The sequence below is a fragment of the Zeus faber genome (assembly GCF_960531495.2).
Source record: "Zeus faber genome assembly, chromosome: 9".
Lineage (NCBI taxonomy): Eukaryota > Metazoa > Chordata > Actinopteri > Zeiformes > Zeidae > Zeus > Zeus faber.
Genome location: NC_137197.1, coordinates 13,074,448 through 13,087,010, shown reverse-complemented (window position 1 = coordinate 13,087,010; position 12,563 = coordinate 13,074,448). Strand labels below are relative to the sequence as shown.

General features: G+C 45.5%; 1 protein-coding gene across 1 annotated transcript in view; it reads right to left on the bottom strand.

The window, feature by feature from the left end:
* Window positions 1–10,086: 10,086 nt before the first annotated feature.
* The window catches only part of dync2h1 (dynein cytoplasmic 2 heavy chain 1), a gene marked incomplete at its 5' end in the record, with an annotated part of 163,522 nt that continues 161,045 nt past the window's right edge, over window positions 10,087–12,563 (bottom strand). Inside the window, 2 exons of the mRNA XM_080007116.1 lie at window positions 10,087–11,014; window positions 12,484–12,563. The exon at window positions 12,484–12,563 is cut by the window's right edge and continues 37 nt beyond it. Coding sequence (XP_079863242.1) covers window positions 10,853–11,014; window positions 12,484–12,563 — 242 coding nt within the window. The 3' untranslated portion in view covers window positions 10,087–10,852. The remainder of the gene's footprint in view (window positions 11,015–12,483) is intronic.

The window sequence follows — 12,563 nt, the reverse complement described above, 5'->3', positions numbered from 1 at the left end:
TGGCCGGCGGTCTGAGAGGTCATTAATCTAAGCCGCTCCATTGGCCGTGACTGCAGCTAGGAGGGGTTAGTGCGCCTGGTCAGTTTGCTGCTGTCAGGATTTAATCTGGAACATTCTTCTACATCAGATGCAGCAGGTTGAGATTCGCCAGGGCCAGAGCACGTTCCAATACTTATCTGTGTCTCTTCGTCCTGTTGCTGGTTTACATTCTTTTTATACTGTCCTATTGAGTGGCCAGTCTCCTAATGTGACTGCTCTTTTAAGACATTGAATCCCATTTTCTTTCACTTCCTTCAACCTTATGTTACGTATTTTTTCCATTCATGTTTTACAACAGGGGTTCCCAAACTGGGGCCTGTTGCCCCCCAAGGGCACTCAGAGTGATTGCAGGGGGTCTGCGGCAAGGTAATTCTTCATGTGTCCAACTTGGACCACTCAGACCACGGAGCTGCTCAATCTTCCGGCAGCGCCAGAAATGACGGTTTCGTGCCCATCTCTGATTCTGCCTATGTGGATCTCACATGTTTGCATGGGTTACCAAAACACACGTGAGGCGGCAATGATGCGTGTGTGGGGCTGCTAACGATGGACCGGCGTCCAACACAAGATCTGGCTCCTTCAGAAAGTTAATAGAATGAATGAATGAGTCAAGTCACAATTACCAGGGCAACAAAATGCGCTTTACAAAGGAATACAAAAAAGCAAGAGAGGATGTAGTTGTCAGCTGGTCATTACAAAAGAATGCCCCTGAGACAACAGCAACAACAAAAGCAACAGCGACAACAAAGGAAACAAAAACAACAATAAAAGCGACTCCAACCACAGTGGCAACAACAGCAACAGCAACAGCAACACAACACAAGAGCAGCAACAACAGCAGCAGCAGCCACAGAAACACGCACACACAAAGACGTCACCGGAACCGGAAGTGGTAGCTCTCACCGGAACCGAATAAGTCACTCAGGTTAAAGAGATGGTTAAGTTTAGGTATAAGGTTAGAGATGTGCCGGTTAGAGATTAGAGATGCACCAACAATAGCTGCAACAAAAACAGCAGCAGCAACAACGCACAAGCAAAGATGTCAGCGGAACCGGAAGTGGTAGCTCTCACCGGAACCAGAAATCTCCTCATCTGTATTGAGTCAACAGTGTGTACCATCTCATCTCAACGAAGTAACGCACAGCAAAGACATCATCGGAACCGGAAGTGGTAGCCCTCACCGGAAACGGATATTTCAACTGTGTGCACCTCATCTTAATCCAACACTAGGTAGGAGTATCACTGAGTTTAATGAATGGCATCCTGTATCTTTTGCATCAATTTGCATTGTGCTACACTATTCCAGGCAACGATGACTCAGAGAAAAACAGAGAAAGCTTTTCAGAAAACAGCAATATTGACCCAATGCGTAAAAAAAGAATAATGAAAATCTTCCTTGGCCTTCAGTAGCTTTGAAAAAGGTCTTCGTCCTCTCAGAATAGATTTCTGAACACAGCAACACAGCACACATAGTAAAGAAAAGCAGCCCAGTTGAGATGTGAATGGGATGGCATTTCCTTGAGAAATATATATTTTGTTCAGTACTCACAGTAACACATTCTAAATGTTGTGCCAACAAAAGTCTTCAGCGAACCCACTACACCGACTTGTAGTTGTACTTGTAGTGAAAGCTGGCAGGCCCCTGAGGCTGGCTTGACCTTCTGTGATGCTTCAACAATATGAAAAACCCCCATGTGCTCTGACTTAAAAGACAAACGATTTACATAAAATCAACAAAATGTTTTTCCATCGGCATTTTGTTAAAGTGTTTAAGTTAGACTAACGTTGATGGACCGTACCGTATGTAGGGGGATTTCCTGATCTCATATCAAAAAAGTCAGGAAAAAAAAGTGAGAATATATACATGGTTCCAGTTTTCCATGGTTCCAGTCTTCATCACGTTAAACCCTTATAACTTACAACATATTGACATGGGACTCTGTCGGGGGCACAGTTGAACATTATTACAGATGATTGGAGGTATATTGGATTCCCACAGAGACAAGACAATGGAAATGGTTGTGTTGACAAGGGAACCCTGCAGGGCCAAACAAGTGATGCATTTTTGCAACAGCGAGACCTCAATGTCTCATCTCCAGGCAAGTTGATCTCCAGGGGGCGTGTCCCAAACCCCTTCAGGGTTACTGCTCATGGGCGAGGGGAGGGTATTAGCACAGATGCGGTGGAACATTCTTCGTGGGACCCTGACCCAGTAAATTTTAAATGCGCTAAAGTAAAATAGTTGATATACACAAATTGCTCCTCTAATTGATTAATGCTTCATCACTACCGTAAATGGACAGCGAATACAGACTACTGAACTTATTAGGCCAAATGCGGTTTTCTTTCAGGTACTGATCACGACACAAAATGTACCTTCATTTAAAAATATACAGCCATCACGACACCCATTTCGGTAGACATTTATAGACGACAATAAATAATACACGGCGGTCCACAGCACCAGGTAGGGTTCAGTAAAGTACAGCCCTGACACAGGACTCTGCCGACGTCAGATGAGGCTTTCAGGTGATGTCAGCAGAGTCCTGTGTCGGGACAACTTTGAGTACAGGCACGGCAGCGCAGAAACGAGGAGAAAAAAGTACAACACGATGGTGCACGGTTTCAGAAAAAGGGAAAAAAGAAGTTGAGATGGCGGTCACTGGTTTCAGAGAAAGGAAACAAGTAGACACAGCTGTCTATGGTTATAGAAAAAAAAAAAAAAAAAATAGTAGACACGGCGGCAGTAGATCACACGGCAATAAGCAGGCATTGCTCACAAGAGCGTTTGTGGACAGGACGGACAGGGCGGCCTTCGCAAGTACACCACAAAACGGCATAAGCAGAGAGACAGAGACTCACCTTTGACTCGCTGAGTCGTCTTCTCTTGGTTGGTTGGTTGCAGAAGTGGGGAAGTCTTTCAGGATGAAATAACAGGGGAACCCGGTGAACGCACTTCACTTCATTAATGGCCTATCGATAACCATCATTGATAGCTATCGCTCTAGCATGTATCGTTCTTACAAGGCCGGAACGCTTTTGTGGAGCCAGGAGGCGGCCTGAAGCTGGGCGCGTGCTGGGTGAATTTCACACAATTTTACTCTGTGACGCCATCAAATTCACACCGCTCAACTCAGAGCAGGAGGAGGAACAGACCTCAGCGACCGAAACGCCACTTTTCTCAACTTTCCATTTCCTAATTCCATAATTCCTATGAATGACCTCCACGGATTGATAAGCATCCCGCCTCTCTGTCTCTGCAGGTATTGATCCTTGTATCCACGTGCTGCTTTCGGTTTGTTCTACTGGGCTGGTTGAAACATTTTATACAGATCAGCTCCTCCCGATGTTCTGGCTGGGTTCGATGCAAGTTGGTTACGTGACACTGACTCCAGTTTTCCTGATCACCGTTTTCCCTTAAAGGGATTGGGTTCTTCAGCAGATAATCAATCAAATACGAGCAATTGGACGTGATTTTAATGTGTTACATTTTTTTTTTTTTTTTTTTACCTGTGCTGTCAGCATGCTGGCCATACCACACAGAGTATTTGTGCCATTGCATCTAGGATAGAGTTAGTCTGCAAGTAGAGTTCAACTTCTCAAAGTGCAATGCAACTCTTTATTAATACTTTAATCATCAAGAACTGCTGAAATAACTGTCCTGTGGACGACTTGTAGGATGACAAGAGCACAGGTTTTTATTACATAGAACCACCACCAACCCCCCCTAGTTTGAGAACCATCTTACCATGGTTTGGTCTATAAACAATTAATCATTATTACTACTCCAAGAGGGGGAGAATCACCCCGGGTAAGACTTATAAACACAGAACCAAACAACATGTACATGTAAAAACATGAACATAGAAACATCAGAAGATGACGTGTATCAACGAGAATTAATAAAGTCCAGGAAAGCTAGAACAGCAATTCGGCGTGTGGCCTCGTCCTGTCATAGTTATGGCATTAAATGAGGGAGAAAAGGAGAAGGATGAAACCAGGAGGGGGTTCGGGGGGGGGTGTGTGTTCAAAGCAGGTGCTGGTGATGTGTGTGTGCCTGTGATGAGACTGCCTGTATGTGTGTGTGTGTGTGTGTGTGTCCACCGGTGAGTTCACGGGACTTGTCCCAATTTGTTCTGATGTATGAAGTCGGAACTATATCGTAGCGCCTCCAAATAGCGGAAAAAGGCCCCGATGACCGTTCTCATATCAAACGTTAACGTTGTTCAACAGATCAACCAATAGAATACGAGCAGTGAGGACGTGTTTCGACGCGTCAACCTGAGCACCGCCTTCCCTGCAGCAGGTTTGATGTTAGAGGCTGAGCTGATCTGATTAAAAGAAGGCTAGCGCCGTGTCCCAGAGAAGCAGGAGTTGACTCCCAGACGTCTCTCCTTACAACCTCATCACAGCCAGTCGATGGCTGTGAGGGGTGTGGGTCCTGCAGGAAAACCATCCGAGATATCCCTGTTCTACAATAATCTCTCAGGTCTGCTGGGAGATCAAAGATTAGTAGAGACGGGCGGGCAGCGTATGACGCAGACATTTTGAACACAGGCTAACATATAGTGACACCAAAAAATGATTTTGTCCCCTGAACATGATCTCCTGGATTTCTTCCCCCCTTTCGTTAGGTAATGGCACATTTTCACGCTGTCTCCCAAAAGTATTCCATGCATTTTGCACTTATTTTCCCACGTGAAGATACTCCAAGATGGAAGACAATTATTGGTGATAAAAGGAGGAGCAGAATAGCTTCCAATCCCTCTGTCCCTCCCCAATCTAGCTAGTCAATAGTGTCTGCTGGAGAGGAGGAAAGCTCCTGGAAGAATACCCTCTCCTGTAATACAATAATCCTTTTAGTCTGCAGGGAGATCACGAATAAGTGAGAGAGGGAGATGGAGAGAAAGAGAGAGAGAGAGAGAGAGAGAGAGAGAGAGAGAGTGAGCAAGAGAGAAAGGTAAACCCTCCCTCTCTTCGGGCAGAAGTGAAGGAACTTAATTAGAAAATCGAATAAAGCAAATATGTGAAAATACAAGTTATAAACATGAGTCACGAGACAGAAATGAAGAGAGGAGAGAAAGAAAGTCAAGCATGCAAGGCAGTGAAGGAGGGAGGAAGAAACGAGAGAGAGAGGGAGGAGTGAGCAACCCAAACAAGCAGAAGAATGGAAGAAGAACAACAAAAAGAAGGAGAAGAGGAGGAGGAGGAGGAGGAGGGAATGAAACGAGAGGAGAAACGAGAGTGAGAAAAAAAGTGGAGGGGGGGGGGGTGAGAGAATTTCCTCCTTCCTCCGCTGTTTGTTCCTCTGGGACGCTCAAGAGATCAGCGCGGTGACCTTGTGCTGCGCCTGTCAGCCACCCTGAAGCTCTGCCCAAACCATGATACCTCCCCTGGGGGCAGGGTAGAGTGGCCCGCGCGCGCACACACGCGCACACACGCGCACACGCACGCACACACACACACACACACACACACACACACACACACACACACTGCAGTCATCATCATATACTGTACATTTTTTCAACATACACAACATGCAGCAAACCATTTAATCACCTTAATGCTTGTGCTGGCGTTGGTGTGTGTGTGTGTGTGTGTGTGTGTGTGTGTGTGTGTGTGTGTGAGAAACATATGTTGAGCCCCTCCCGCCCCCGTCTCAGCTCTCTGCCAGATATGATTTTTTATGGAAACATTCCCAGACTGATGTAGTAGAACACATGTACCATGACACATTGGCTATTTGTTCAGAGGGTTTGCTGTACGTGTACAGTATGTTGTGTACATGTAATACGATGTAACAGCATAATACCACACAATGGCACGTTGCACTGGTACCGATGCTCTTTACAGGCTGCTGAGGGTGAAGGAATATTTAACACAGCTGACTAAGTCATTATTGCAGGGATGTGGAACTTCTAAGAGAGGTAGAGATACGGTGGAGCGGCAGAACAAGCTCTTGCTCCAGAAGCTACAAGCGCATAATTGTTGGGATGGGAAAATGGGAAAAGCCAAACCACGGAAAGCCTGGCTTAGAGAATGGCTTCTGAGAAACGAACGGTCAATCTCTTGGACGGGAGAATACACGGTGCTGCGTCATTAAGATGTGGCTTTCAGCGGCCGTCTTGTTTTTCTAATTGCAGGGAATTAACCTTCCAGGCTGATTGGGGCAGTGGATGACTGAATAACTGCGGGTAGTTCTCATGGCGGTGGAAACCTCCTCCATATTAAAATTACTATTGGACGATTAGCGACGAAAAGTCCAGTTCATGGGGATTGAGTGGAGACTGACAGGTCCGAGGGTGAGGAGCATGTCTGACTGTCTGTTTTCGGGAACTTGGAATCTCAGCATCCGGCAACACTTTGCCGATTATATTATTTTCAAATTTGCACAAGCAAATAAAATAGGACTTCTTGTCCCTTAAGGAAATTAGAGACATTATGTGAGTGATGACTGGAAGCCTCCATACCTTCTTGAGATAGATTGCAGATGGCAGTGCAGAAGTCCAAGAGACCCCGCATTTCTCTGGGACTGCATATCAGATTTGTTTACTTGGCCCTTGGTCATGTATGAGATAAACACATTCGTGCACAGACTGTGCATGAGCACACGCAACATGACCAACGTTCCAGGACGGCACGATGGAGACCCGCTGACATAACCGCCGTAAGAGCCGAGACTAAATGGACCGTCTGCCGCGCCCTCCTCCAGATGGAAAGACCGTTTGGCCGGAGTGGAAGTGAATGCCGCAGTCTGTTCATCTGGCGATATATTTAAACTGACTCCACCGCAGCTCTTCCCAAACCTCGGGAGGAGCTGGCGTGAAACGTTTGGGTCAACATCCCAGAGCCCTGCAGCCAAAAGATTCATTTTATCGGAGGGGACACACCATCACACCATGATGAGACTTGATGATGCATTTTGGGGAGAAACGTGATTTAAAAAGACACGGTGGAACAGATGAATTGGACCTTCTACATATGGGAAAATTCCACTCTCTTCCACCCGCGCCTATGAAATGAACAAATTCCTGTTTTAGCAGTTTTTTTTCCCCACAGTGCTACTTTAGTGTTTACTCCGACACAAAAGTGCGTTTGTAACAGATTGGCAGATAAAACCCGCCGTTTGTCGGCAGGTTTTGTGTGAAGCACTGAATTTGTATTGGGTCAACGTCAGACAATAAATAGAAAAAAAGAAACACCCTGAACGGAAGGGGAGTTGTGAGGTCAGAAATGGAACAATAAAGAAAAAAACAAAAACAAAAAACGTCAGGCGCAAAGGTGAATGAAGAGAGGAAAAAGAAGGCAAAAGGAAATGTATTACTTTCTTGGTACTATTTGGTTTGTTGAGAATACAAACACTCTGCTGCACGGCTCCAATTCCCGGACTTTTTATGACTCTTGTAGAGTGATTTTAAAAGACTGAAACAGAAGACAGCTTAAGATTAATGGTTCTCCTGATGCCAAAGTGTGTGTGTGTGTGTGTGTGTGTGTGTGTGTGTGTGTGTGTGTGTCTATTTTTTGCAGGAAGGAATGTAAGCCAACTGATTGCTGGTGGCGGGCACTTTAATTTGGACCACTGGTTGCCATGGTAACAATGCAGCAACTTTTGTCGAAGTGACCAATAAAAAAGGAAAAAGAAAGTTACATTTTTATTGCATTAATATTTTATTTATAAAAACAAATAATTGTATTTCACTCATATATATATTTTGTATGTTCAAATATACATTTTAAAATTTTTATTTTATTTGTATATTATTTTAACAAAAAAAAAACCCACCTCATACAGAGTCATTTTCAGATCCACATTAAGTGGGCACATAATATGACTTTTTCTTTTTCAATAAATAGTTAACATGGAAAAGAAAATTGCGTTGCCTAGGAAACGAGGTGTCGGAAAAGCATTCGGTTCAGTTTGCTGGGTTTACTTTTAAAAGGTTCTGCCTGCTGCTGGAGCATTAGTCATCACAACGTCACAGTCTTTTCTGCTTAAACTCTGTGATTCTGGAGGTTGGTGTCAAGGAGCGCTGCTAATTGTACTGAGTCACACTCGATGGTTCGTGTCTACGCCCACGGTTATTATTTTTGAGGCACATCGTGTCTTGTTCCGGATCCAGAAAGAAATAATACTGAATAAAAGTAAAGGTTTTCTCCCGAGGTATTGATGAAGAAATTGACACTTAAAAAAAAAAAAACAACAACAAAAAAAAAATAAACAACAACCCCTGTCAGGTGTTCAATGCCTTGAAGAACGCGCTTCACCTCCATCTGGTTTTTAAACCCCACCTCACATCTGACTGTGCTTTTCAATTATTCTCACATTTTCCCTCCTCTCCTCCATCTTTTCTCCCGTCCGCCCCTTTACTCCCTTGCCCCCGACCATCCCTCCCTCTCCCTCTGAAGGTTTACGGCCTCCTCTCACCTCTGTGCTCCCCCCTCTACATCCCTCCCTCGCCCTTTCTCCAGTCCCGCCGTCTCCCTCTCTCTTTCACTCTCTGACCCAGAGGACTGTGTTTTGCTGAAATCCAATCCTCGCTTTTTAAAGCCGCTGTTCCATTTCACTCCCATTTTGTCACACTGCGCTGCACACACAAGAGCCTGCTCCTCCCTCATTTTAGCCGCTTTCGCTGTCTCCACGCACGCACGGCACGCATGCATGCACGCGCGCGCGCAGACACACACACACACACACACACGCGTACACACACACACACTAACACACACACACACACACACACACACACACACACACACACACACACACACACACACACACACAGCGCCAAACACAACAACGTATACACTGCTGTAATTAAACAATCAATCAAATTTTACATTCTTTGTTTGCGTCTCCACACGCAAGCACACACGCACACACACACACGCGCGCACACGCACACACACACACTTTATTTTCGCTACACAACATCCCCCTCTACGACCCCCCAAGTCATCCATCACAGCTTCAGCAACTCCACTCAGCTTCAACTCACAGCCAATCACACTGGGGTTAGGGACTGACCGCGCGCGCGCGCACACACACACACACACACACACACACACACACACACACACACACACACACACACACACACACACACACACACACACACACACACACACACACACACACACACACACACACACACACACACACACACACGGACAGAGAGTGATGCCACTGGCTTAGGACATTAAAATATTTAGATGGAACATGTAAATGGTGAGCGATGAGGAGACTGGAGGCGTGAGCGAGGGAAGTGGAGACGCAACGTTAAAAAAAATGGCCGTCGAGAATGAATCGGATCTTTTATTTTGCAGACGGACAATACAACGCAGAAAAAAAAATACACACTCAAGTGTCATAGTGAAGCTCGAGAGGAAATCCAAGGTCTGAAATGTAGCTGTGGTAAAAAACGGGATTCAGGGAACAAACGGTACTAGATCTAAGTGTTTTCTGACACTGAGGAATGCAGCAGTGCCGTGTACACCGCACGCAGCGGATAAATGTGATAGTGTTTTGAAGGAGCAAAAATAACTAACTTAGCATGAATAACCTTTTGGTTCATATATTCCTAGTTGATATATTTAAATATTGTCTGTCGTAGTCTGGACAATGTTTCCGTCACACACCGACACAAGTGATTCTAGAGGCGTACTACATCTTGTGTACTACTAACAACACTTTCCTATTTTTTGAAAATCAATGCCATTGGTACATGGTACATTATGTCGTACGTAAGGGGAAAAGAAAGCAGTGAAAAAAAAATCTATTACTGGTTAAAAACACACAGGGGGTCGACAAAGGCAGCGATCTCGCTCATGGCCCAGCGGAAAATAGAATTATTCGTAACATTCCGCTCAAGTACTCAGTACTCAAACTCGGCCCAATAAAGAGGTATCTGTGTATTTCTGGAGTTTTTCTTTTGTTCCTTTCCTTTTTTTACTTTTTCTTTCCTTCGTCTCTCACAAGTGAGGTGTTTTTGACGTTTGATGTGTTATCTGACTTACTGAAGTGTCCAGATCTCAGCGTTCCCAGATCAACACAGAGAGGACGACGTCATCAGCAAAGCAGTCTTGCTTGACTTCCTGACCTCACCAACACGGTGGGGCGGGGTTACGAGGAACAGTCGGACATTTTGTTGTAAAAGTGTCACATTTGGTACAGATGTACATTTGTTTATATGTTATAAAAAGATGGAGGTAAACAGGTGTTGCAAATTTGATCCCTGATGCCAATGGGCATTTTTCTAAATGGCTGCCAAATAGGCTTGAAATGTTGTGGAATACAGGGTTTTGTGAGTCGTGATGATCGGCAAAAGTTCAGTCTAGTCCCCTTTTCTTCTGAAAAGGGAATCCTAAAAGCTTTAAACCCGAGGAAAGCACAAACACGAAGAAGAAGAGGTACTGACTTCAGATACACTTCAATACACCAAGAACCTCAACTTTCCAACGCTGAATTTATGTTTTTATTAACACGAAAACGGAAAGAGATATCGCCTGGTAAAATCCCAGGTGCACTGTACATATACTTCTAAATAATATAATTCTAAAAAGTAAAAATTGACAAAAATAAGTGTTGTGGGCTATTCCGTCTAATCTGAGGTTCTTAAAGGTTTAACCACGTCGGCTTGGTCACAGGGTACCAGACCCACTCCACTCCCTGGCTCTCCAGATTTGAAGGGGCCATTGCAAAAACCAAATGTTCCACAAACCTAAAGTGCTTACGCTAACCCTACATTCATCACAAAACCTGAGACCAGATTAAGACTGGATCCGATTTAGGCGAGTCTGTTATGGAAAACCGTCACTGCTGCTTGAGGAAGAGCGCTGCTCCGGTCTGGATCCACTGACTGGAGTTGGCCCCGCAGGGCAGACAGACCTGGGTCACCACCTTCACCCTCTCCGAGCTGGTGTACACCGGCAGCCAGATGCACTCCTCCGACGCCTGGAGCTCCATGCCGGAGTGCTGCGGGCACACGCGCGCACGCGCACGCACACACACACGCACGCACGCACGCACGCACGCACGCACGCACGCACGCACGCACGCACGCACGCACGCACGCACGCACGCACGCACGCACGCACGCACGCACGCACGCACGCACGCACGCACGCACGCACGCACGCACGCACGCACGCACGCACGCACGCACGCACGCACGCACACACACACACACACACACACACACACACACACACACACACACAGGGATAATATAGCAACACAAAAGGTGAAAGACCTAAGGTGCAAGCCATCGGATATCGATCACCCAAGACCTACGTTCTATGTTCGCTTCCAACCGTCCAATTAGTCTTCATTCTTTCTGGAACAGCGGGAGCAGTTCCAGAAAGAATGAAAAAGCTCCTACAGTTTCCGAATGCAATTGCACTTTTACACCGCATAAAGCACGCTCCGGTGTCCGAAAATAATTTATTGTGACAAATCTGGACCTCATCGGTCACGTTTCAATAACAGTCTGTGTTACGAAGGCAAATGTGACGTACGGCTGGGTTACGGAGTCACTCACGCGGACCTCGTGGCTTCAGCGAGCACTCAGTCCACGGCTCTCCCGGAGCCGCGAGGGGAGACGCCGTGGGGATCTCCCTACGTTTTTTTTGTTTATATATATTTATATTTTTTTTTACCAGGCAAAAAAAAAAACGGAGCTAAACTTCAAGGGGATATAGTGCTGTAAAGTAACACACTTTTCTTCAAACCAACAGGTGGGGTTTTTAGGGGTGCGGGGGGGGGGGGGGGGTTCTATGTGCCATAATCTCCATATTACAAGTCAGTGTACCATCAAAATGATTTTGAAGCTGTTATTTTACAGTAGAATAAAGTTACACAGTGTTGCTTTAAGAGGCCATGGACTGGATTGAGGGGCTAATTAAACTGTTTGTTTTTTTTCCCTCCAGGCAAAATATTCCAAAAACCTAAAAATCTCCATTAACAGCATCTCCCAAATGGATTCACTGGGAAAAAAGGTTTGAGTGTGCAGAGCCTCGGGGCTTCTTCCTCCACCTGCAGTGGAATGCAAAAGTTTGGGACCACCCCAGGACTAAATGCACCTTCCGGTGAGTATCCAAGTGGAAGGAAACTCGTCTCGCCTCCAAAGCGTTTCAAGTTAAACCTGAGGGCGTTCTTCAAAACTTAAGGCGAGGCTGGTTTATTCATTTAAATGTTTTCCATTTTCTAAATAATCAAATAGGAATAGGAGTCACTGTGCGAGTGTGAACCCTTCTGTATTATTCATTGTTACTTTTTGTATTTTAAACATGATTATCAATGCCCAGTATGAAGTGATTTACTCATTGGGGCTTCAGGGTCCTTGAATGTATAATTCCAGGGTTGAACTATTTATCCTGAGGTCAAGTGAAGGTGAAGTCGAAAAGCTTCTTTGCGGAATTTGTTTTGGGGGAGTATTTTGGTACCTGCGCAACCCAGGCCATGTGGCAGGGCGGCACCGCCGACACGCTGGGAGAGTCGTGCCGGTTCTCCGACAGTCGGGCGC